The sequence below is a fragment of the Pollicipes pollicipes genome, unplaced genomic scaffold (assembly GCF_011947565.3).
Source record: "Pollicipes pollicipes isolate AB1234 unplaced genomic scaffold, Ppol_2.1 Scaffold_4295;HRSCAF=5057_pilon_pilon_pilon, whole genome shotgun sequence".
Taxonomy (NCBI): domain Eukaryota; kingdom Metazoa; phylum Arthropoda; class Thecostraca; order Pollicipedomorpha; family Pollicipedidae; genus Pollicipes; species Pollicipes pollicipes.
Genome location: NW_023596461.1, coordinates 38,080,073 through 38,100,865, shown reverse-complemented (window position 1 = coordinate 38,100,865; position 20,793 = coordinate 38,080,073). Strand labels below are relative to the sequence as shown.

General features: G+C 57.5%; 1 protein-coding gene and 1 pseudogene across 1 annotated transcript in view; one reads left to right on the top strand and one right to left on the bottom strand.

Annotated features, from left to right (window-relative positions):
- Positions 1–663: 663 nt before the first annotated feature.
- Positions 664–5,315, top strand: LOC119096937 (ras-related protein Rab-18-B-like; annotated as a pseudogene).
- A 2,574-nt stretch (positions 5,316–7,889) lies between these two features.
- LOC119097506 (cytochrome P450 20A1-like) overlaps positions 7,890–20,793 on the bottom strand; it is a 16,707-nt gene continuing 3,803 nt past the window's right edge. The window contains exons 4-11 of the mRNA XM_037220538.1: positions 20,047–20,362; positions 18,513–18,743; positions 16,917–17,057; positions 16,467–16,587; positions 15,905–15,995; positions 14,690–14,824; positions 14,251–14,346; positions 7,890–8,049 (exon numbers count right to left, since the gene is read on the bottom strand). Of these exons, the coding sequence (XP_037076433.1) occupies positions 7,890–8,049; positions 14,251–14,346; positions 14,690–14,824; positions 15,905–15,995; positions 16,467–16,587; positions 16,917–17,057; positions 18,513–18,743; positions 20,047–20,362 (1,291 nt within the window). The remainder of the gene's footprint in view (positions 8,050–14,250; positions 14,347–14,689; positions 14,825–15,904; positions 15,996–16,466; positions 16,588–16,916; positions 17,058–18,512; positions 18,744–20,046; positions 20,363–20,793) is intronic.

Sequence of the window (20,793 nt, the reverse complement as noted above, 5' to 3'; positions counted from 1 at the left end):
TTTGAAGTTCCCAATGAGCAAAACTTTCACAGATATGCAGAAAATTGGTGTGGGCATGTGTATCTGTGTGCATTTTTGTTTGTTAGGTCAGATATTTTTCTTTGAGAGGGCCTAATGGAGTGTAATTTATTTCTAATCTACATGATAGGAAACCTGTCACTAGCTTATGAGAGACTACTAGATAGAAACAAGTTCATAATGGTAATTATTTTGTAATTTATTGTGTAAATTATTTTTTACCCAACTTTGGTGTATGGTCTAACAGGCATGCTATGTGATGCATTACAATTAGCTATCCTTAATTTACCTTGCAATACTTGATGCCATGTACCATGACTGCCTTGTGAAAGTTCAGTTATGATTCAACTCAAGTAAAACAGCAAGAGTTTTTAACATGAACTTGTCTTTAAACAAAAAAGCAAACAAACCATACATGTGTAGAAATGTAGGTGTATGGTTGCCGAGGTTGTGGCACCCACTCTTTCCAACAATGTTAAACATGATCCCCATCATGACAGATGAAAATAATTAATTGCCCTCAAAGCTGGTTATGGCATCACCTCTTTCTGGGAAGTTTCTCCTATCACCTATGTATATCACCAAAACATTGCCATGTCTCTCCATGCCATTCACTACCAGCTTCTGCTATTTCAGACAATTTGAAACTTGAAAGGTCAGAATGATGGAGGAAGATGCCATTTTGGCTACATTGAAAATCCTGATCATAGGTGAAAGCGGCACTGGCAAGTCAAGGTAGGTCCGCTGTGCATGGCATGGGGAAGGACCCATTTGAAATATATATATATATATATATATATATATATATATATATATATATATATATATATATATATATCCAGGGATGAGACTGGCACATCAAAGCATTAGGAGAGACTTAAAAGGATTTTTAACCACAATTATGTGTTCATCAAAACTGTCCCACCTTGTCTCTCTGGCCACCTTAAAATGAATGACAAAATGCATGTAAAACTTTAAGCAGATTTAAACCCATCTGTTTTGCATATGTTGTTGGCAGAAATAATTCCAAATTAACAAAGCTACTCTAGCTAGACCACAAAATATGGTACAGCCCCACATGCTAGGTGGCACATGGTTGTTGGCACTTCATTATTGCAGGTGAGGCCTCAGGTCAAGTGAATCTCAATCTATAAATAACTAGAAATTTGGCAGCTTTGGTGGCCAAGCCAATCACGATGGTGATGGGCTTCCTCACATCTGCAACCACTGATGAGACCAGAGGGAAGTTTGGCATCATGGACATTTTCAATAGTTTAAAAATTTGTTCTATATGTTTGCAGCACTTAAGTTCAGACTGGTTTGATCAGGGAACATGGTTTTGCAACATCACAACACTGCCATTGTGTTTCACAGTTCAATTAATGGGAAACACAAATTGACAACTTACAAAAAGCTAAGGAACTAAGGGTTAGGAATGGGTCCAGATCTCAGCAACCAGGGGTCGCAGTAACATGACAATCGCTAGTACTGATGGGAGAAAATGGAAGTGTGTGCCATAAAGCATGTGTCAAAGTGTGCTGATGCTTGCAGTCATGCATAAGCCATGGAGCACCTGTTTTTGGGGTGTTTTTTAGGTTTGATGCCAGGTCTTGATCAGATCAAATTAAAGTGCACACCGCAGCAAAAAATTTTACTGGTCACTTGGACCCAGTGATCATTTCAGTTTTTTTTCATTTGTGTGTGTATAAATTTGACTGTAGCAGATCCATCTGGCATCTAGGTCAGCCCAAAAATGGTATTTTTGTGTCTGGGATACTTTTGCTCCACAGCTGCACCCAATGCAATAAACTTTTTTGGAACCACATGGTGAGAGAAAACCGAAAAGCGTCATTCTTGTGGCTATTGGTGGACCAATTTTGAATGGTCAGCTGACCTGACTGCACCATAGCGGGGGAACAGAAATGGTCGGAATGAACTCCCCACAGTTGTCAACATAGGTGTCAACTACATCTATCGGAACGACCGTTTTTGACCTTTCGTATCCTCTGGGGACCCTCACGGTGACCTTAAGTTAAACAATCTGGTGCACATTTTTCATGATTTGACGTGACCTTCGCAACAATATCTTTGTTTTTTTTTAGTAAGACGTTTAGAAGTTGGATATCCCGGGGGAAATTAGCTGCCCCCCCCCCCCCCCCCCGGCGGGGCGCGGTTGTCACGGACCCCCGACCGAGCGCATGTTAACTATTCCAAGCCCCCTCGTCTCGTCGATCACAGTAACCAGGCCTGTGGGCCCGTCGCGTGCCCATATCCCAGCAATATGATTCATAAACTTGTGTGCGGAGTGACCATCAACGCACCTCTATCAGTGACATCGCGCCTTGATATCAGCACATCTTCACCTACCAAAGTCATCGAGGTGGGATATTTGAACGCCTTTGAAGCTCGTTTCTTAAAGGGCCTCAAAGCTGACAGGTTTCATTCGCAATTTTTTGTTTGTTATTTGCGCGGCGACAACAATATTCTCCGCCGTCACGTTGCGCGTCGCAAAAGGCGACTGACTGCTAGCATGTTTGTAACTTGGCAAGCATCAGATGATACGCTGTTTACTTAAGCCAGCCAGGAGCTGTGCAGCAGTTTTTGGTTGTTGTAGGCCGAATATGCTGTTAAGGTTGTCAGCCACCACGACGGAGCTACTTTGTTTCAGTTTGTTGCTGCGTTTTGTGGACAATACCTTCGATCCCGACCAGAGCGCTACCATCGGGGTCGACTTCAAGGTCAAAACCATCAATGTCGAGGGCAACAGGGTCAAACTGGCCATCTGGGTATGTCAGCTCGAAGTTGTGGTTTTTATAAAGGCCCCATATGTCATTAGTTGTGATTCGTCCGGACAATCGACATGATCAAGGTGACGTCAGATCCCGCGCCTGTCGTACCCATGTTCCGTGGCTGTGAATAATGCCCGGACAACGGACATATCACTATCGTTGTGAATTCAGACCCGGGGAGTCGGATTTACACCAAGCCATCTTGTGGTCCATTCATGTGCAGGCAACAATGACCCATTGTGGTTAACTTCTTCAGGCCTGGTCAGCTGATGGGAGCCTGCTTTGTCGCGTGACCTGGCTGTTCCACCCGACAGGACACGGCCGGCCAGGAAGCGCTTCCGCACCCTGACGCGAGTTACCTACCGCGGGCGCGCAGGGCGTCATTCTCGTCTACGACGTGGCCAACCGGGTCAGTTTCAGCAAGCTAGATATGTGGCTCAATGAACTTCAGACCTACGCCAACCGTTTCCAACATCGTCAAGATGCTGGTCGGAAACAAGAATCGACAAGGTTTGTATGCAGACACTAAGCATGCGTGTACAGTCGTACAGTGACTGCTGACGGAACCATTGTCGTCGTCCCGTTATGATGCATAGCTCGTGCGTGCTCGCCTGCTGCACCCGATCCGAGCGAGCTCGCCCGTCACCGTGTATCGATGTGTTCGGTCTCAGTCACGCTGGTCGTGCCTGCCTGCCGCACCCGATCCGAGCGAGCTCGCCCGTCGCACGAGTATCGATGTGTTCGGTCTCAGTCACGCGGTCGTGCCTGCCTCCCGCACCCGATCCGGGCGAGCTCGCCCGTCACCGTGTCCCGATGTATCTGGTCTCAGTCACGCGGTCGGTCCGAGCGAGCTCGCCCGTCACCGTGTCCCGATGTGTTCGGTCTCAGTCACGCGGTCGTGCCTGCCACTGGTGGCGCTGACTCGCCGATTGGCGCGCTGTGACGAGGCCGCGCGCGCGCCGCCCGCCAGGAGGAGCGGGTGGTGAGTCGACAGGAGGGGATGGCCTTCGCCCGTCGCCATCAAATGCTGCACATCGAGTCGAGCGCTAAGACGCGGGAGGGCGTGCAGCTGGCGTTCGAGGAGCTCGTCCAGAAGGTGAGGCGCCCCGCCGCCGGCTGGCCAGCCAGTCACCGCTCCGCGAGCGCTGACGCCACCCGACTGATGGCCAGCGATGTGATAGCACACTGCCATCGTGAACGCTGCATTCCATCCGGTTGTTGTCATCTGCGCTCTTTCGAAACCCTTAACTGGCGTTGTCTGCACTGTGTTTGATTAGTACGGCGTCGGTCAATCGGTGTGTTGACCGACGTCGCCTGTTCAGTGTTGTGGCTCACTGAGGGTCGTTATCGGGCCGAGTCACATACAGCCATTCTGCATCTGTGAAAAGGTACTGCGCTCGTATACCCGAGATCGCGTGCCACCGGATACAGTCGGTGCGAGATTTTGTGACCGTCCACGGTATTTCGGAGGGTTCTATGCTGCCGTCCATAGTGTGTCGGAAGGTTTTGTGTCACAGCCCGGCTCCGTGAAGAAATCCTGTGTTGCGCTCCGTTGGTTGTGAGGCCTGTCTTACCGTCCCTAGTCTGTAGGGAGGTCTCGTGTCTCCGTCCACAGTCTGTGTGGAGGGCCTCGTGTCTCCGTCCCCAGTCTGTGCCAAGGTCCCGTGTCTCTGTTTCCAGTCTGTGGAGGTTCTGTGTTTCCGTCCCCAGTTTGTGGGGAGGTCTCGTGTCTCTGTCCCCAGTCTGTGCCAAGGTCCCGTGTCTCCGTCCCCAGTCTGTGTGGAGGTTTCGTGTCTCCGTCCCCAGGCTGTGTGGAGGTCCCGTGGTGTCTCCATCCCCAGTCCGTGCAAAGGTCCCGTGTCTCCGTTCCCAGTCTGTGTGGAGGTTCTGCGTCTCCGTCTCCAGTCTGTGTGGAGGTCCTGTGTCTCCGCCTCCAGTCTGTGTGGAAGTCCCGTGTCTCCGTCCCCAGTGTGCTTAAAGTGCCATGTCGGCCGTCTGTGGTGAGGTGCCATGTCGGCCGTCGTGGTGAGGTGCCATGTCGGCCGTCTGTGGTGAGGTGCCCATGTCGGCCGTCTGTGGTGAGGTGCCATGTCGGCCGTCCTGCGGTGAGGTGCCATACGGCCGTCTGTGGTGAGGTGCTGTGGTCGGCCATCTGTGGCGATGTACCGTGTCGGCCATCTGTGGTAAGGTGCCGTGTCGGCCGTCTGTGGTAAGGTGCCGGGTCGGCAATCTGTGGTGAGGTGCAGTGTCGGCCATCTGTGGCGATGTACCGTGTCGGCCGTCTGTGGTGATGTGCCACATGACAGTGCTCTGTCCACAGATCATCCAGACTCTCCCGGCTTGTGGGAGTCGGAGGAGACGCGCCGGGAGGGCCAGGTGCGCCTGGGAGACGCCGAACGCGACAACCGGGGCCTGTGCGGCGGCTACTGCTCACTGACCTGACCTGATATCACCTGACCTGATCCGACCGGACCGCACGGGGGCGCCGGCCGACCGGCAGCGCCACGGCCCGTGCCTGTGGTTGTGAGGTAGACAGAAGTGGTCCTGTGGACGAGAGAGCGTGATCGGCCTGGTCAGTGACTGGGACAGAGGACGCGGCGTGACACTGTTCTGCGACGGCGCTCGAGCGCCCCGCGTGACCGTGACAACCCTGGCGCCGCCCCGTGGAAACTGCTGGGTGCAGTGGAAACCAGGGGAGGCCTGACCGGGATACGCCCCGCTGCCCTCGCCTGGGGACGCGTGCCGTGCTCTAGCAGAGGTAATGTAGCGTTTATTTTCTGCTCAGCATGACCAGCTGAGTGACGGACCACTCGTTATTCATATGGTACGCATGGCCTTATATTTTTGCGTGTGTGCGATAACCATGCGATCCCTAGGTATGCATCTATATTAGAACATTCGATTAAGGTCCTTGGGTTTCTCACTGAAGCACGTGAGTTTGGCGTTCAAGTCTGTCCCGTTTATCACATAGGCATTTCCGCAACATAACGGTTGGGCTAGCCTCGCGTACTGGTTGCAAGGTCAGCCGACCTTAGCGTTCGCCGGTCCTGAACCGGGTCACCAAAGCGGGCTGTTCTTATCGAACCCGCCTTCCGCGCCTATCCGAAGCCCGAAAGGACACTCTCATTGCGGAGGTGCTCACTCAGCAGACACAACGTCCACGGAGCGCGCGCCCAACGACGGAGGGAGGGGGCGCCCCGCTGCGGTGGTGGCGGTCTGTCGGCGCACCGACTGCCTACGGGCGGCTGCGGCAGCTGCAGCTGGCGGCAGCTGCCGACGGGCCTGCTGCTCCAGCCGATCTCAGCCGCTGGACGGCGGCGTAGGCGATCGATGACGTGTGTACGGCCGGTGCCGGCGGTGGCAACGGCGTCAGGACGCTGCGGCAGACATGAGCTTCTGAATGGCGGGATGTGTCTGATGCCACGCATGAATGAGGTCGGACGGTACCATTACTATCCGTCGTGTCTTGCGCGACGCGTGTGTGCGGATTTGCATTAGCTCGTGGTGTTCATGGAAAGGGAACGGACATGGAGTGGGGAGGAGGCCGTGAGGGCGGATTGTAATACATTTCGGGCTGAGAGCTCCTGTTCACTGCTGGAGCCGCTCTTGGTGGCAGACCGTAGTCGCAACCAGCCGCCTTTGTCATCGACTGTCCACTATGCGGCGATGTCGGTAAACATGCACCATCGGATCTCCGTATGACGATTGGGCTACTTATTGGTGGTGGGAACGCAAGCTCTGCACCCACTGCCACCGCCGCACCCCTGGCCAATCGTCCGCTAGCCAGAGTCGGCGGACCTTATCAGTGGGCGTCCTGCGCCAGTGAATCAGGAGGCGTGTCGTTGCATGCTGGCCGCAGCGTACCCGTAAATGGACGGGAGTTTTTCCGATCCGCTGGCTGTCCGTACACTTGGAACACGATAAGTACTGATCGCGGTAAGCCGGCAACGTGAGGTTTTGGTCGTCGAAAACAAACGAACGAGGTGTTTGACTGAGAAGACTGATAGGCCGAAAAGGCTGTTGTTAGAACGAGCGCTCGGGGCGCTACAGCTGAAAGGCGTTGCTATTTACACCCTGCTAGCGATGGCGCTGCCCGTGATTCAAAATAAGTTCGCTTGTTTCGGATCAGCACGTTCTCAACCCCTACTGTAACAACCGTATTCAGGTGACAGCGTGGACAAGCTCCGCTGGGAACTTGACTAGACGGCTTCGTCCGTCGCGAGTCAGCTCAATCTCCCGTGTTCTGCTATCTGCCGGCCGATCACATTACCATGCGCCCTCAGCCGTCTCGCATTAGGGCTCTCTCTAACAAGGCCACCCCGCCCCGCCCCGGCCGTGGCGGTCGCCGCCTGCTCCTACTCAGCTCGCCAGGAAAACACGCCGGCACGAAGCACAGCTCTGTTATTTGTCTATGGCGATGCGATGGCGACACGCAAAATATCCCGACACTGACAACACCGACCTTTGCAAAAATAATGCACCCTTTCGCACAAAGTGCCACGACAACTCACAAGTGCTAAATAGGCAAGGCAGATCACAGAGCAACGAACTCGAAGCATGTGCAGAGCCCAACGGAGAGCAAAGAAACGAGGGCAGACCAAACACGGCAGTGCGCCCAGCTAGTCATTCTCACAGAATCGCGATCGTTACGCACAGTAGCGGAACACCCACAGATCGACAAGCCCACGATACGCACGGGCGATGCCCGGTTTGACAACCACCTGACGGCCGGCCGTCACCAGCACACTGGTAAGTATCCGCCCAACCGCCCCTCACCGACCATCTTCGACCACGAGCGTGTGTCCGCCCCACCGGGCCGAACGGCAAGGCCAGTCCGACGGCTTCGTGCCCGGGCCGAACGGCAAGGCCAGTCCGACGGCTTCGTGCCACCCCTGATCGCCCCGCCGGCGGCCACGCGGCGCGCCTTCCGGCGCAGGCAGCGTCCCGCCCGGCCGGCAGCGCGCCGTCCGAGAACACGGTGCATCCGGCCCTCTCCTGACAGCAACGGCGCCACCCCCGCGCTGCCGTCCTCACTCACCACGCGCACACACGTCACGGCAGCGTGACGTCACGCCGACGTGACTAGGCGTCGGCGGAGCGCGGGCTGACCGAGACCCAGACGTCCTCGCGCGGCGTGGTGACGAGAGTCATCAGCTGCTCCTGGCTCTGGTCGGGCAGCAATTCCAGCTGAGAGGGGGTCAGCAGCACGTGCAGCACCTCTGTCACCAGCTCCTGGTACAGGCTGTCGGCGAGACGGACGTCAGACGCCAGCCACACGGCTCACAGACGCCAGTCGCACGTCTCACGGACGCCAGCAGCACGTCTCACGGACGCCAGCCGCACATCTCACAGACGCCAGCCGCACGGCTCACAAACGCCAGCCACACGGCTCACAGACGCCAGCCGCACGGCTCACAGACGCCAGCCTCAGAGCTCACAGACGCCAGCCACACGGCTCACAGACGCCAGCCACACGGCTCACAGACGCCAGCCTCAGAGCTCACAGACGCCAGCCTCACGGCTCACAGACGCCAGCCTCACGGCTCACAGACGCCAGCCGCACATCTCACAGACGCCAGCCGCACGGGCTCACAGACGCCAGCCGCACATCTCACAGACGCCAGCCGCACGGCTCACAGACGCCAGCCGCACATCTCACAGACGCCAGCCGCACGGCTCACAGACGCCAGCCGCACATCTCACAGACGCCAGCCTCACGGCTCACAGACGCCAGCCGCACCTCTCACAGACGCCAGCCGCACGGCTCACAGACGCCAGCCGCACATCTCACAGACGCCAGCCGCACGGCTCACAGACGCCAGCCGCACATCTCACAGACGCCAGCCGCACGGCTCACAAACGCCAGCCAACGGCTCACAGACGCCAGCCGCACGGCTCACAGACGCCAGCCTCAGAGCTCACAGACGACCAGCCACACGGCTCACAGACGCCAGCCGCACGGCTCACAGACGCCAGCCACACGGCTCACAGACGCCAGCCTCACGGCTCACAGACGCCAGCCGCACGGCTCACAGACGCCAGCCGTACGTCTCACAGACGCCAGCCTCAGAGCTCACAGATGCCAGCCACACGGCTCACAGACGCCAGCCTCAGAGCTCACAGACGCCAGCCACACGGCTCACAGACGCCAGCCGTACGTCTCACAGACGCCAGCCGCACGGCTCACAGATGCCAGCCACACGGCTCACAGACGCCAGCCGCGCGGCTCACAGGACGCCAGCCGTACGTCTCACAGACGCCAGCCGCGCGGCTCACAGGCGCCAGCCGCACGTCTCACAGACGCCAGCCTCACGGCTCACAGACGCCAGCCGAGCGGCTCACAGACGCCAGCCTCACGTCTCACAGACGCCAGCCGCACGTCTCACAGACGCCAGCCTCACGGCTCACAGACGCCAGCCGCACGGCTCACAGACGCCAGCCGCGCGGCTCACAGACGCCAGCCACACGGCTCACAGACGCCAGCCCCAGAGCTCACAGATGCCAGCCACACGGCTCACAGACGCCAGCCTCAGAGCTCACAGACGGCAGTGCCGCCGCATGCGCTCCCAGACAGTGCAGTGCGGTGAAAAACACCCAGATCTACTCTGGGCTCACGAGTGCTCATGAACCGAGCAGTAACTTAACACTGCACTCGGTGTTTGAAAAGTTACGACGTGGCGTATTTCTCATTTTACGGAAGAGTGCACGACCTCAGTTTGTCGGACAGCCCGCATTCTTCCGGTCGGGAGGGATAAGGGATGAGGTGGGCGACGGGCCATACCCGACCCATGACTCCGTCAATGACGAGTCCGCGGCGTATCGCAAGGGGTGACTGAACGCGGGCGAGGTACAGACCCAGGTTATCACGCGCGATACCCTGCGCGGCGACCTGTATCCTGATCAGGCCGTTTGATATCTCGGCACGCGTAAGTCACGCGGTCCAAGCGTCCTGAGGTCGAATTATCACCGGTGGCCCACTGATTCCGGGCTCACTGATCTCCTCACTTTACATTACCAGCGACAGCTTGTGCGTTGTGGGAAAGGTGAGGGGGCGACCGGGCACCATGTAACCGGCGTAGACAGCGCAGCCTACAGCCCAAAGCATCAGCGAGCAAACAGCAGGTGTAAGTTATCGTGTGCCATCGCGTACATGCCAAAAATAATACAATGCAACCAAGTACTAGATGACAAGGCAATCGACACCAACGACCAAAATGTATTTTTTATGTGCATTACACCTAATTCTAAGCTTTTCACAAGGCAGCTCACATTAACTTGAAATATAAATCCATTCATCCACAGGAAAATAATTATGACCTACGGAATAAATAAAAAAGAGAAATTCAAGTGGTCGAAATCTGGGAAGAAATGAAGTTTTGTAGGCAGGATAGGTCAACCTTTTCAGCTGAGTACCCCTGACCAATTTTGGAAAATGACATCCCTGACTGCCAACAATGACATCCCTGTCAACAATGACATCCCTGACTGCCAACATTGCGCTGGAGACCGCGCTGCTCCTGAAATCTCAGCGAAACATGCTGATATAGCCTTTCATGTAACATGATGTAGCATTCGCTGGCTGGTTCAAAAATAGCAACGCCTGAAAAGTGGTTGTCGATTACTGGTGCATCCTTGATTCTGGTGCACTTTCGTCTCCGCCAGTTTTGAAATGTTGTATAATGCAGCCGGTGCATTCGCCAAAGCCCGGAGGTTCGTCCCAGGTCTTCATCTGCTCCAGTTGCCGGGCTCTGGCATCAAGCCTTACGAACATCACAAAAAGGCAGACGCATCGCTTGCACACGGTAGCGGGGGACCGTCAGCACACATCAACCCAAACTCTTGCCAGCGTGATTGCAAATTCGCTAGCCTCGTGTTGCTGCGATGTCTGTTCATCCGGATCTGGACCCGGTTTCAACCAGTGCCCTTCAGCTTCCTCGCAAGCTGAAAACTTTACCTGCTACGTTTTCATTAGGTGGGGGCGGTGAAACTGTGTCGATAACGCAACGCAACACGGCAAAAAAGCCAGCTGATCGCACTACATGCAACCACAGAACAATTCAAACCGCACAATCTTCGAGAACTGTCCTGTTTTAATCAGGGGGCCATCATCGCAGCTTGAGAAATTGGTCGGGCTGGCGCCTGGTTAACGTTCGGCGGTGACGTCACAAAGTCGCAATGGCTCGCTCTGCGGCGTTGCATGGCAACGTCGACTGCGCCGCGTGGAAAGCAGTCGTCGCGCAGAAATGCTGTGGTTGGTCTTGTCTGTTATCGTGAAGGCCGCGTAGTACCAATGTAATGTCCTTGAATGTAATAACGTGATTATCGTGCAGTGTGGCATCAAGTTTGTATTGTGTTGCCTCAGTGCGAGCTATTATGTCGCGGATGGGAGAATTTTGAAGTGGTGTGTGAGCGTGGGGCAAAAGTGATCATCAAAGGCAGTTTTTTGGCAGCAGGATGCTATTATGTGAAGTGGCTTCTTGCAAGAATGTGAAACGGCACAATACAAACCTTTTTTACTTTTCTATAAAAAAAACGATACCAACTGTCCCGAAAACATGAGCGAACCGTTCCTCTTGGACTAACATTATAAATGCGGAGAATGCGATAATCTGGTCTGATCATTTTCAAGATTATGACTATGATCCTGGCCATCTGGTTAAGGCCCGTCTCATACCCAGTGTTAAGCCGTGCCTTCGACCAAGTGCAGTTCCTTCCATGCGACTGGACATCGCCGGCACGCCAAAGTGAGCATGCGTGTGCTTAAAAGGAAAATTTCCGCCTGTTTCATGCAGAAATATTTGAACCCGATTCACAGTCACTACTGCCTGCATAAACCGTGCCGCTCTGTGCAGTTCGTAGACTACAATACGAGATTAAAGCGAAATTGTCCGATCATAATCTTGTTTACGAAGTGGGGCCTGACTACCACACAAGTGGCACAGCCATTCATGCTACGCGGGCGGAGGGGGGGGGGGGGGGGGGTGAGGGTCAGGGACGTAGCCAGGGTTTGCGACGGGTGGAGGGGTATGTTTGCACGAGCGAGTCCAAGCCCCATTGACAGTACATCTACGCACTGTGAGCTGACCAACAAACCCCACAATCGTTGGTATGTTCAGTACCTAGCACATCAATAAGATTCTAATGTTGGTTGCCCTGGTGCCCTGTGCAGTTCTTTCACCTACGTACCGTACATGTTCACTCGGCTTCTTGCGAGTCTTGTTACTTTTGAGCCACTTTTGGGCTCTTCGTGTTACTGTTCATGGTGGTGTCTGAGATTTCAAATAAAGGCTATTTGCCTGGTCACCAAACTCCGGGATTACATACAGTAATATCGTGGTAAAAAACTGCTGCCCGCTAGGATTATGTCACCCTGGATCACAAAAAGGTGGTTGTGTATAAAAACAAGCATGCCATAACAAAAGAATGGGCATGTCCGGGTCCAAGACGTTTTGCTCTCGTAATGAAAACCAAAGCTGGTGATATGTAAAAGGGTCTGATTAATGCGCCTGATAGGTACGCGGAAATGGCTGTATCGTTGTGTCGTAGATCCAAGACCCAGCTGTGGTGGAAGCGGCAGCGCATACGGACGACGTGGAGGCCGCCTACCAGCAAGCAGCCGCGATGCCTCCAATGCCCATCCTGAACAAAGTGGACGAGAACGGCGGGTTCGACGAATCGGGCAAAGGCAAGCTTCCATGGCGGTGACGGCGAGAGGACCGAAAATGGCCCCCACTGCGGCGACGAAATGGACGAAGACACGAACGTCGAGCACGGGGCGCTGGCCTTCGTTGCCGGCTTCGTGGCGGTGAAGTGCAAACACCTCGATCCAAGTATGGGACTGTCGACCCGAGAGGCACCACCCAACTGTGTCCCAGACAGCTGGATACACACGATTAGACAGGGTGGTCTGATGGTGCCGTTGCCGGCCTGGACAAGCGTTGTCGAGGCTTTCGAGATCGTGTTCCAACAAGTGATGGACCGAGGCATGGACCGAGACATTGGCGTCGTGGACCGCGACACACAAAGCTCCTACTAAGAAAGCTCTGCGCTGGACAAGCGGATTGCTCGGAAGCTAATGAAGACGCGCATCCATCTGCACCTCAGATGCCTTAATCAGGCTGGGGCTGAGCGAGCTACTGCCAGGCGCGCAGCTAAACAGGTGCGACGTCAGGTGGACAGCGCGAAGTGAACATCGTTGTGCTTATGTGAGCTCCGCCCCACCCGCCCTGTTTTTTTTGGGTCCTCGCCAAGTGTGTACAATGAAGTGCATGCTGGGCGCAAGAATTCTCTCCCCCCCCCCCCGTTTCTTTGGGTCCTCGCCAAGTGTGCACAATGAAGTGCATGCTGGGCGCAATAATTTTTTCCCTCCCTCTCCCCCCCCCCGTTTTTTTGGATCCTCGCCAAATGTGCACAATGAAGTGTACGGTGGCGCAAGAATCGTTTAAGTGAAGTATGGCAAATTATGAGTCATACGTGTGTTCGATAACTTGGCCGCATGGCGTGACGGATATGATCTTGATTAACGTCATGCACCGCGACCTTCGGAGGCTTCGTGGCATAGCTGACGCGACGTGCAATGTCCACAATGTCCTATGTTCTACCGGGCAGCGTACCACTTCCGTCGTCTCAAAATGCCTCAATCGCACACCAGTGCAACCCAGCGCGTCATTATGTATAGTGCTGAGGCTCAACGCGACAGGTCGGATGATAATCCTGGTGCCACTCAGTTCTTCCTTTGGCAATGACTGGACCTTGGCCAGGTTCGCTAACCCGCATTTAAGCAGCTGTAGGCTGACCAGCTTCAATGCATCGCCATGGACTCAATGTTTGGCATCCTCAGCAAATGGGAGTGCCATGGCACATGGGTTCCTGGTTTCTAGGCCCATGTTCGCTGTTTAACGACAGGCGTGACAAAATCCCCTTTCATATGTCCTCATATTACTTCTTGAAGTGCCCTGTGGCGATCACCAGACGCATTTGTTAGAAGGTTGCACCGGTTGTAGCAGACGCGAAGGTAATGCAGCCGGCGCTGTGATGCCAGGTTGCGACTTTGTGACGTCGCTGTAATGGTGAACGAAAGGTGCCGGAAAAATTCCCGGATGACCATACCTTATTACATGGCCTTGGTTTTAATCTAAAAACCACGTCACGCTCGTGGCGCTCTAATCACTACACGCGTGAGTTTTAACTTCTACAAAGCGTGACGTCCATGTCGGGGCTCTCACGCTGAGAACGTCCTCTCACACTGTGGGGGAGACTCGCTCGGCCTGTGAGCTCGCCAATGACTCGGATCAAGCGGCCTGGGGTCAAACTCCGATAAAACCGTTAAACTCCCCAACTGTCGGCACTCAGCCCTGCAGGGCGGCGCACACTCCAGCACACCGGGACGCACGCGTGCGGGCGCAGGGGCCGGGTCACGGTGGCGGCGGGCGGCGGCGCTCACCTGGAGGCGCCCTCGATGTCGTCGTGTTTGGAGAGGAATGGCAGCGGGTTCAGCTCCAGCGGCGGCGTGTCGCCCTCGAATCGGGCCGGGTCAAACCTGAGGTCACCAGTTCATCACATATGGGCGTGACCAATCGCATTATTCCAGGGCACCGTCATTCACAAATCAGGACCACAGCTAACACACGCCGTGTTTGAATAATCATTCGGAGCTGGCGGCTTCTCATGACATGGTCCACAGTCAGTTTTTGGCCACCGTTCCAACTACACACCTTGTGGGAAACACCACAGCAAATGCCAAACCCCCACTGCCGGTGTCAGTGTGACAGGGCGGACAGCTGCCGGGTCCGTACAGACGACACATGCCTGCCCGCGCGTGTGCCGGCGGCGGGCGGCACCAACCTGTCGGCACGCGCCCAGCCGGCGGCCGTGTTCGCCACACAGAGGGCGCGACGATCGGCGTGCGCGCCGGCAGCGTGTGGCCCTGGACGGCCGACGGCGAGCTGTAGCAACGCGCCGTCAGCGGCACCACCGAGCTCAAGCGCCAGGCCTCGCGGATGACGCGGCCCACCAGCCTGCGACGACGTGGACAATGGGTCACCACAAGCCCACAGGGTCACCACAGGTCCACTCGCGTCACCACAGGTCCACTGAGTCATAACAGGCCCACAGCAGGCCCATCGGGTCACCACAGGCCCACAGGGTCACCACAGGTCTACTCGGTCACCACACGTCCACTGGGTCACAAACGGCCCACAGGCAGGCCCATCAGGTCACCACAGGCCGAGCAGATCATCACAGCCCCACCGGTCACAACAGGCCCGACCAGGTCACCACAGCCCCACCAAATCACGACAGGTCCACTGGGTCACCAAAGCTACACGGGATCACCACAGTCCTGTCAGGTCACCACATGGCCAAGGTCCGCCAGCTTACGGAGGGGTCGGTCATGAAGTCCTGCAGCCTGCCGACGGGTCACCACCAGGTCACAAGAAACCACCCGATCATCACAAGGGCCGCTACCCTGGGAGTCACCACACGGTCCTGCAGGTCACCGCATGGTTTGCCAAGCCACCGTCCACCCGCAAGGTCACCACACTGCTCAAAATGTCGTCAAAAGACATATAATGCTGAAAAGATCATCACTGCAGGCTGTTCCAGTTGCCAATCTGAGAACAGGTCGCCAGGCCATCCCACAATACGCCTCACACGAGTTACATCTTCCGAAGATCTAACGACTGAAACACCCGAATGGGGTCCTGGCTTCCCCACAGGCCACTGGTGGCGGCCTCGCGTATGACAGACGTCAGGCTATCACAAGCTACCGCAAGCTGCCATGGGGAGCGTGTTTTCCGTTCCCTGGCAGGCGTCAGCCCAGCAGGGCAGCACGCTACAGCTCAGGTCCCAGCCAAAGACCCCTGTTCAGGGTCCCAGCTCAGGACCTCAGCTCAGGGTCCCAGCTCAGGATCACAGTTCAAGGTCACAGCTCAGAGCCCCAGCTCAGGGTTCCAGTCTAGGGTCGTAGCTCAGGGCCCCCAGCTCAGGACCACGGCTCAGGACTCGAGCTGATTGCCCCAGCCGAGCAGCCCAGTTAAGGACGGCAGCTGAGGCCCGCAGCTGGAGACGCGGCAGTGCGGAGAGGCGTCGTCACTGACCCGGTGTCCGTCTGCTCTCCGGCCAACTGTGCCACCACGGCGTCCTGCACGGTCTGGTGCTGCGATAGGTAGTACAGCGTCCAGCACAGCCCTGCCAACATACACACACGGCGCGGCCCGGCGTTAAGCCCATCAGGGACCCATGCTGCACGCTCCCGGAAGACACACCCGTTGGAAACTTACACTTTTGTCACCAGACGCCGCACTGGCGAAGCAAGGTCCCCATGCGCGACGGGATTTACACAAAAATAGACGAGCATTGAAGAAGATGCACGTCTCCACATAGTGGCTTACACTGCTATAAGCCACGGGGAAGGTCACGCCTTGCCCAAGGCAGGCACAGCTGGAGTCCACAGAGGGAGCCTTACTGAGTCAGAGGAAACGTGACGAGCAAAGCACGGACCACACAAGGGATGTAGCGGACACCGGCTCAGATCGCATCCCCCTTCTGCACATCCGCTTCACATGGCGAAGATGATCAGCTATTAGAATGAGCAGTTGCTCCCGCCTATTTTGGCCAGGCTGCAATACATCATGCTGTGATGTTTACACAACTGCTCACCGCTCGACAGTGTTTCGCAGAAGAACATGAAGAGGGCCAGCAGGTCACTGACGTGCGCCTCCGAGTCGCCGCCGGCCCGACTGCCCTGAGCCGAGAGGGCCACCCACTCCACCAGCGACACCTGGCGACAGCGGGTGACGAGCTGAACACCGCAGTGCTGGCCCTCCATGGTCCGCGCACACGGGCGCCCTGCCAACGGTGTACCCCTTCGTTGACAGTCAGCACGGATGTCACATTAAGCCAGACCCTCGCAGGCGATGCCGTAATCACCCAGTCGCCAGATCTCAGCCAGTTCAGAGCGGTCCGCACGGAGCAGCGAGACTGCCAAGCCAGCCGCCAGACTTCGGCGTGGACCGCACCGGAGCCGCCGTCGTCGGCCAGTCCGTGTCGGCTGGGGCCGCGCGCTCCGGTCCGACACCGCCAGGCGGCCGGCGTCGGTAGCGCACCCACCGTGGACTTGTTCTCGCGGCGGTGCTTGCGGACGATGGCGGCGGCCACGTCACGGAGAGCGGCGGCCGCCTCCAGCAGGTGGTCCTGCTGGCTCTCATACAGCTGGCGACCGCACGCCTCGCTCGTCACCTCGGCCGTCACCTGCCGCACCAGGCGGGAGTCAAGACCACGGCTAGCTGACGTCACACTAACGTCACAGCGGGCATGGCAGAACGGTGACGTCATCTGCAGGTAGACGGCGTCGCAGCGACGGCAAACCGGCGAACAATGACGTCACAGCGGAATACGACAGAGCGCTGACGTCATCTGCAGACAGATGGGCGTCGCAACGACGCCAAGCTGACGTCACAAGTCGGCACACGACAGCCAGACACATCGGCGTCATCTACCGACACACAGGGCCAACTGCCTGTCACAGTGACGTCGCCCACCGACACCAGATCAGGCGTAGCAGCAACGTCAGCTGCACACCTACACACACACATGGGATCTGACGTAGCGCCGACTCCACCTGGTCGGTACCACAGCAGGCTTACAGACCGGCACAGCCAGGCGCAACAGACCAACACAAACCAAGCCGGGCCATCGAGCGGCATCCCACCGGGCGCGAGTGTGCCGGGGCGGGGTGCAGCGCTGTGTGGCGTGCCTCCTCCGGCCTGCAGGCTGCCGGCGCCGGCACCGGTGGCCGCCGCCCACCTCCACTCACGATCTCGTACTCCTGCGCGTCCGGCCGCAGCCCGTCGGCGCCGGCCACAGTGGCCGCCGCCCACCTCCACTCACGATCTCGTACTCCTGCGCGTCCGGCCTGCAGCCCGTCGGCGCCGGCACCAGTGGCCGCCGCCCACCTCCACTCACGATCTCGTACTCCTGCGCGTCCGGCCTGCAGCCCGTCGGCGCCGGCACCAGTGGCCGCCGCCCACCTCCACTCACGATCTCGTACTCCTGCGCGTCCGGCCTGCAGCCCGTCGGCGCCGGCACCAGTGGCCGCCGCCCACCTCCACTCACGATCTCGTACTCCTGCGCGTCCGGCCTGCAGCCCGTCGGCGCCGGCACCAGTGGCCGCCGCCCACCTCCACTCACGATCTCGTACTCCTGCGCGTCCGGCCTGCAGCCCGCCGGCGCCGGCACCAGTGGCCGCCGCCCACCTCCACTCACGATCTCGTACTCCTGCGCGTCCGGCCTGCAGCCCAGCCGCGGCGCGGCACCAATGGCCGCCGCCCACCTCCACTCACGATCCATACTTGCGGTCCGGCCCTGCAGCCCGCCGGCGCCGGCACCAGTGGCCGCGCCCACCTCCATCACGATCTCGTACTTTGCGCGTCCGGCCTGCAGCCCGTCGGCGCCGGCACCAGTGGCCGCCGCCCACCTCCACTCACGATCTCGTACTCCTGCGCGTCCGGCTGCAGCCCGCCGGCGCCGGCACCAGTGCCGCCCGCCACCTCCACTCACGATCTCGTACTCCTGCGCGTCCGGCCTGCAGCCCGCCGGCGCCGGCACCAATGGCCGCCGCCCACCTCCACTCACGATCTCATACCTGCGCGTCCGGCCTGCAGCCCGCCGGCGCCGGCCCAGTGGCCGCCGCCCACCTCCACTCACGATCTCGTACTCCTGCGCGAAGCTGAGCATGCTGTGCTCGTCGTCCATGTGGTGTAGACAGCAGCAGCGGGCCACGATGTGCAGCGCCAGCGCCGAGGTGTACTGCTTGCAGCGACACGTGCTCCTCCGACGAGAGCGACTGCAGCTTCTCGGAGACACGGCCGGCCGCCTGACGGCCAGCAGTCGCATGATCAAGGTCAGCGGGGCGGGCGCGGCGCGGGCGTCCAGACGCTGGGCGGACAGCAACAAACCAGCCGCGTCGTGTCACGCAGGGGAAGGCTGGGCTCACGCTCTGGCAAAGCAGATGCCGGGCTAGGCGAACTTGTATGAACAAGTCGGTGATTGTACACCTAGTTTGTATGTGCCACACGACAGCACAGCGAAAACAGGCGTACTTAAAACACCCAGCAAACTGCACCCAGCGCACGACACACGCCAAACAGGCACACTAACAAACAACCAACAACTGCACCAGCGCACGACACACGCCAAACAGCACACTAAACAACAACCAACAACTGCACCCAGCTCACGACACACGCCAAACAGGCGTACTTAAACAACACCCCCAACAACTGCACCAGCGCACGACACCCGCCAAACAGGCCACACTAAACAACAACCAACAATGCACCCAGCTCACGACACCGCCAAGCGGCACACTAAACAACAACCAACAACTGACCCAGCTCACGACACACGCCAAGCAGGCACTAACAACAACCAACAACTGCACCCAGCTCACGACACACGCCAAGCAGGCACACTAACAACACACCCAAACTGCACCCGCGCACGACACACGCCAAAACAGGCACACTAAACAACAACCAACAACTGCACCCAGCTCACGCACACGCCAAACAGGCGTACTTAACAACACCCAACAACTGCCCAGCGCACGACACAGCCAAACAGGCACACTAAACACAACCAACAACTGCACCAGCTCACGACACAGCCAAGCGGCACACTAAAACAACAACAAAAATGCACCCAGCTCACGACACACGCCAAACAGGCACACTAAACAACACCCAAGCAACTGCACCCAGCGCACGACACACGCCAAACAGGCACACTAAACAACAACCAACAACTGCACCCAGCTCACGACACACGCCAAACAGGCACTTAACAACACCAACAACTGCACCAGCCACGACACACGCCAACAGGCACACTAAACAACAACCAACAACTGCACCCAGCTCACGACACACGCCAAGCAGGCACACTAAACAACAACCAACAACTGCACCCAGCTCACGACACACGCCAAGCAGGCACACTAAACAACAACCAACAACTGCACCCAGCTCACGACACACGCCACCTTCTCCCACCGAGCATGGACAGTGGAATTTGGCACGGGCCATGCCACAGACACGGCCCAGCCTAGACGCGACACCGGCACGGCAAGAGGCGCGGGCGCAGCATCGTGTCGCATGTAGTCCAGCCCAGCGGCGCGACACAGGCCTCCAGCCCGGCCGGCGCCGCCTCCAGCCCCGGCGGCGGCGAGGGCGGCGCTCACCTCTCGCGCCGCCTGCCGGTACACGGCGCGGCACTCTTCTGAGAAACCCTGCTGGTAGAGCCGCCAGCGGCGCGTCGTCTCGGCTCGGTCCGCCCACACGATACTCTCGCGCCCTAGCAGCGGCCGCAGAAACTCGAGGTACAGCTCGGGCCGCTCGGCGGCGCCACTATGCTGCTCCATCAGCTCGTACGTGCCGAGGCTGATCACCAGCTGCTTGCCCAGGTGGAAGGAGACGAGGGGGCCGTACTGAGCGTGCACCTCGCGCAAGTACTCGCCCAGCCCACCAGCCATCTCCACGTCCGTCAGGTTACCATCACTGCAACACGGTCGACCAGCTCATCTCAGTCACCGTTGGAGGATCGCAGAGGGGGGGGGGGGGGGTCAGGTCAGGGGGCGGGGCACTGCCAAACAGTGTCCATTGAAATGTGATGGCATGCCCCAACCACCAAAGAGAATGCAGCAGGACCAAGGCATCAAGAACAGTGAACTCCCAGAATTGGCAAGATTGTTTAGTCCCTCCCACTCAGTGCAAGCCTCTTCAGTCTGGTGTGCAGTTATATAGGCTTAACCCCACCCCCAGATGACAACATGCCCCTCCAGCATCTGACCCTGCTACCCTGTTACGACCCTGCACCCCTGGCATGATACAGTCACCCAGCTATAACAATGGCCCTCTAACGCGGCTCCGTCCTCCCCTCTCCCATCAACAAATGCACATGTCGGCCGTGCAAACATCATTCATCTGCC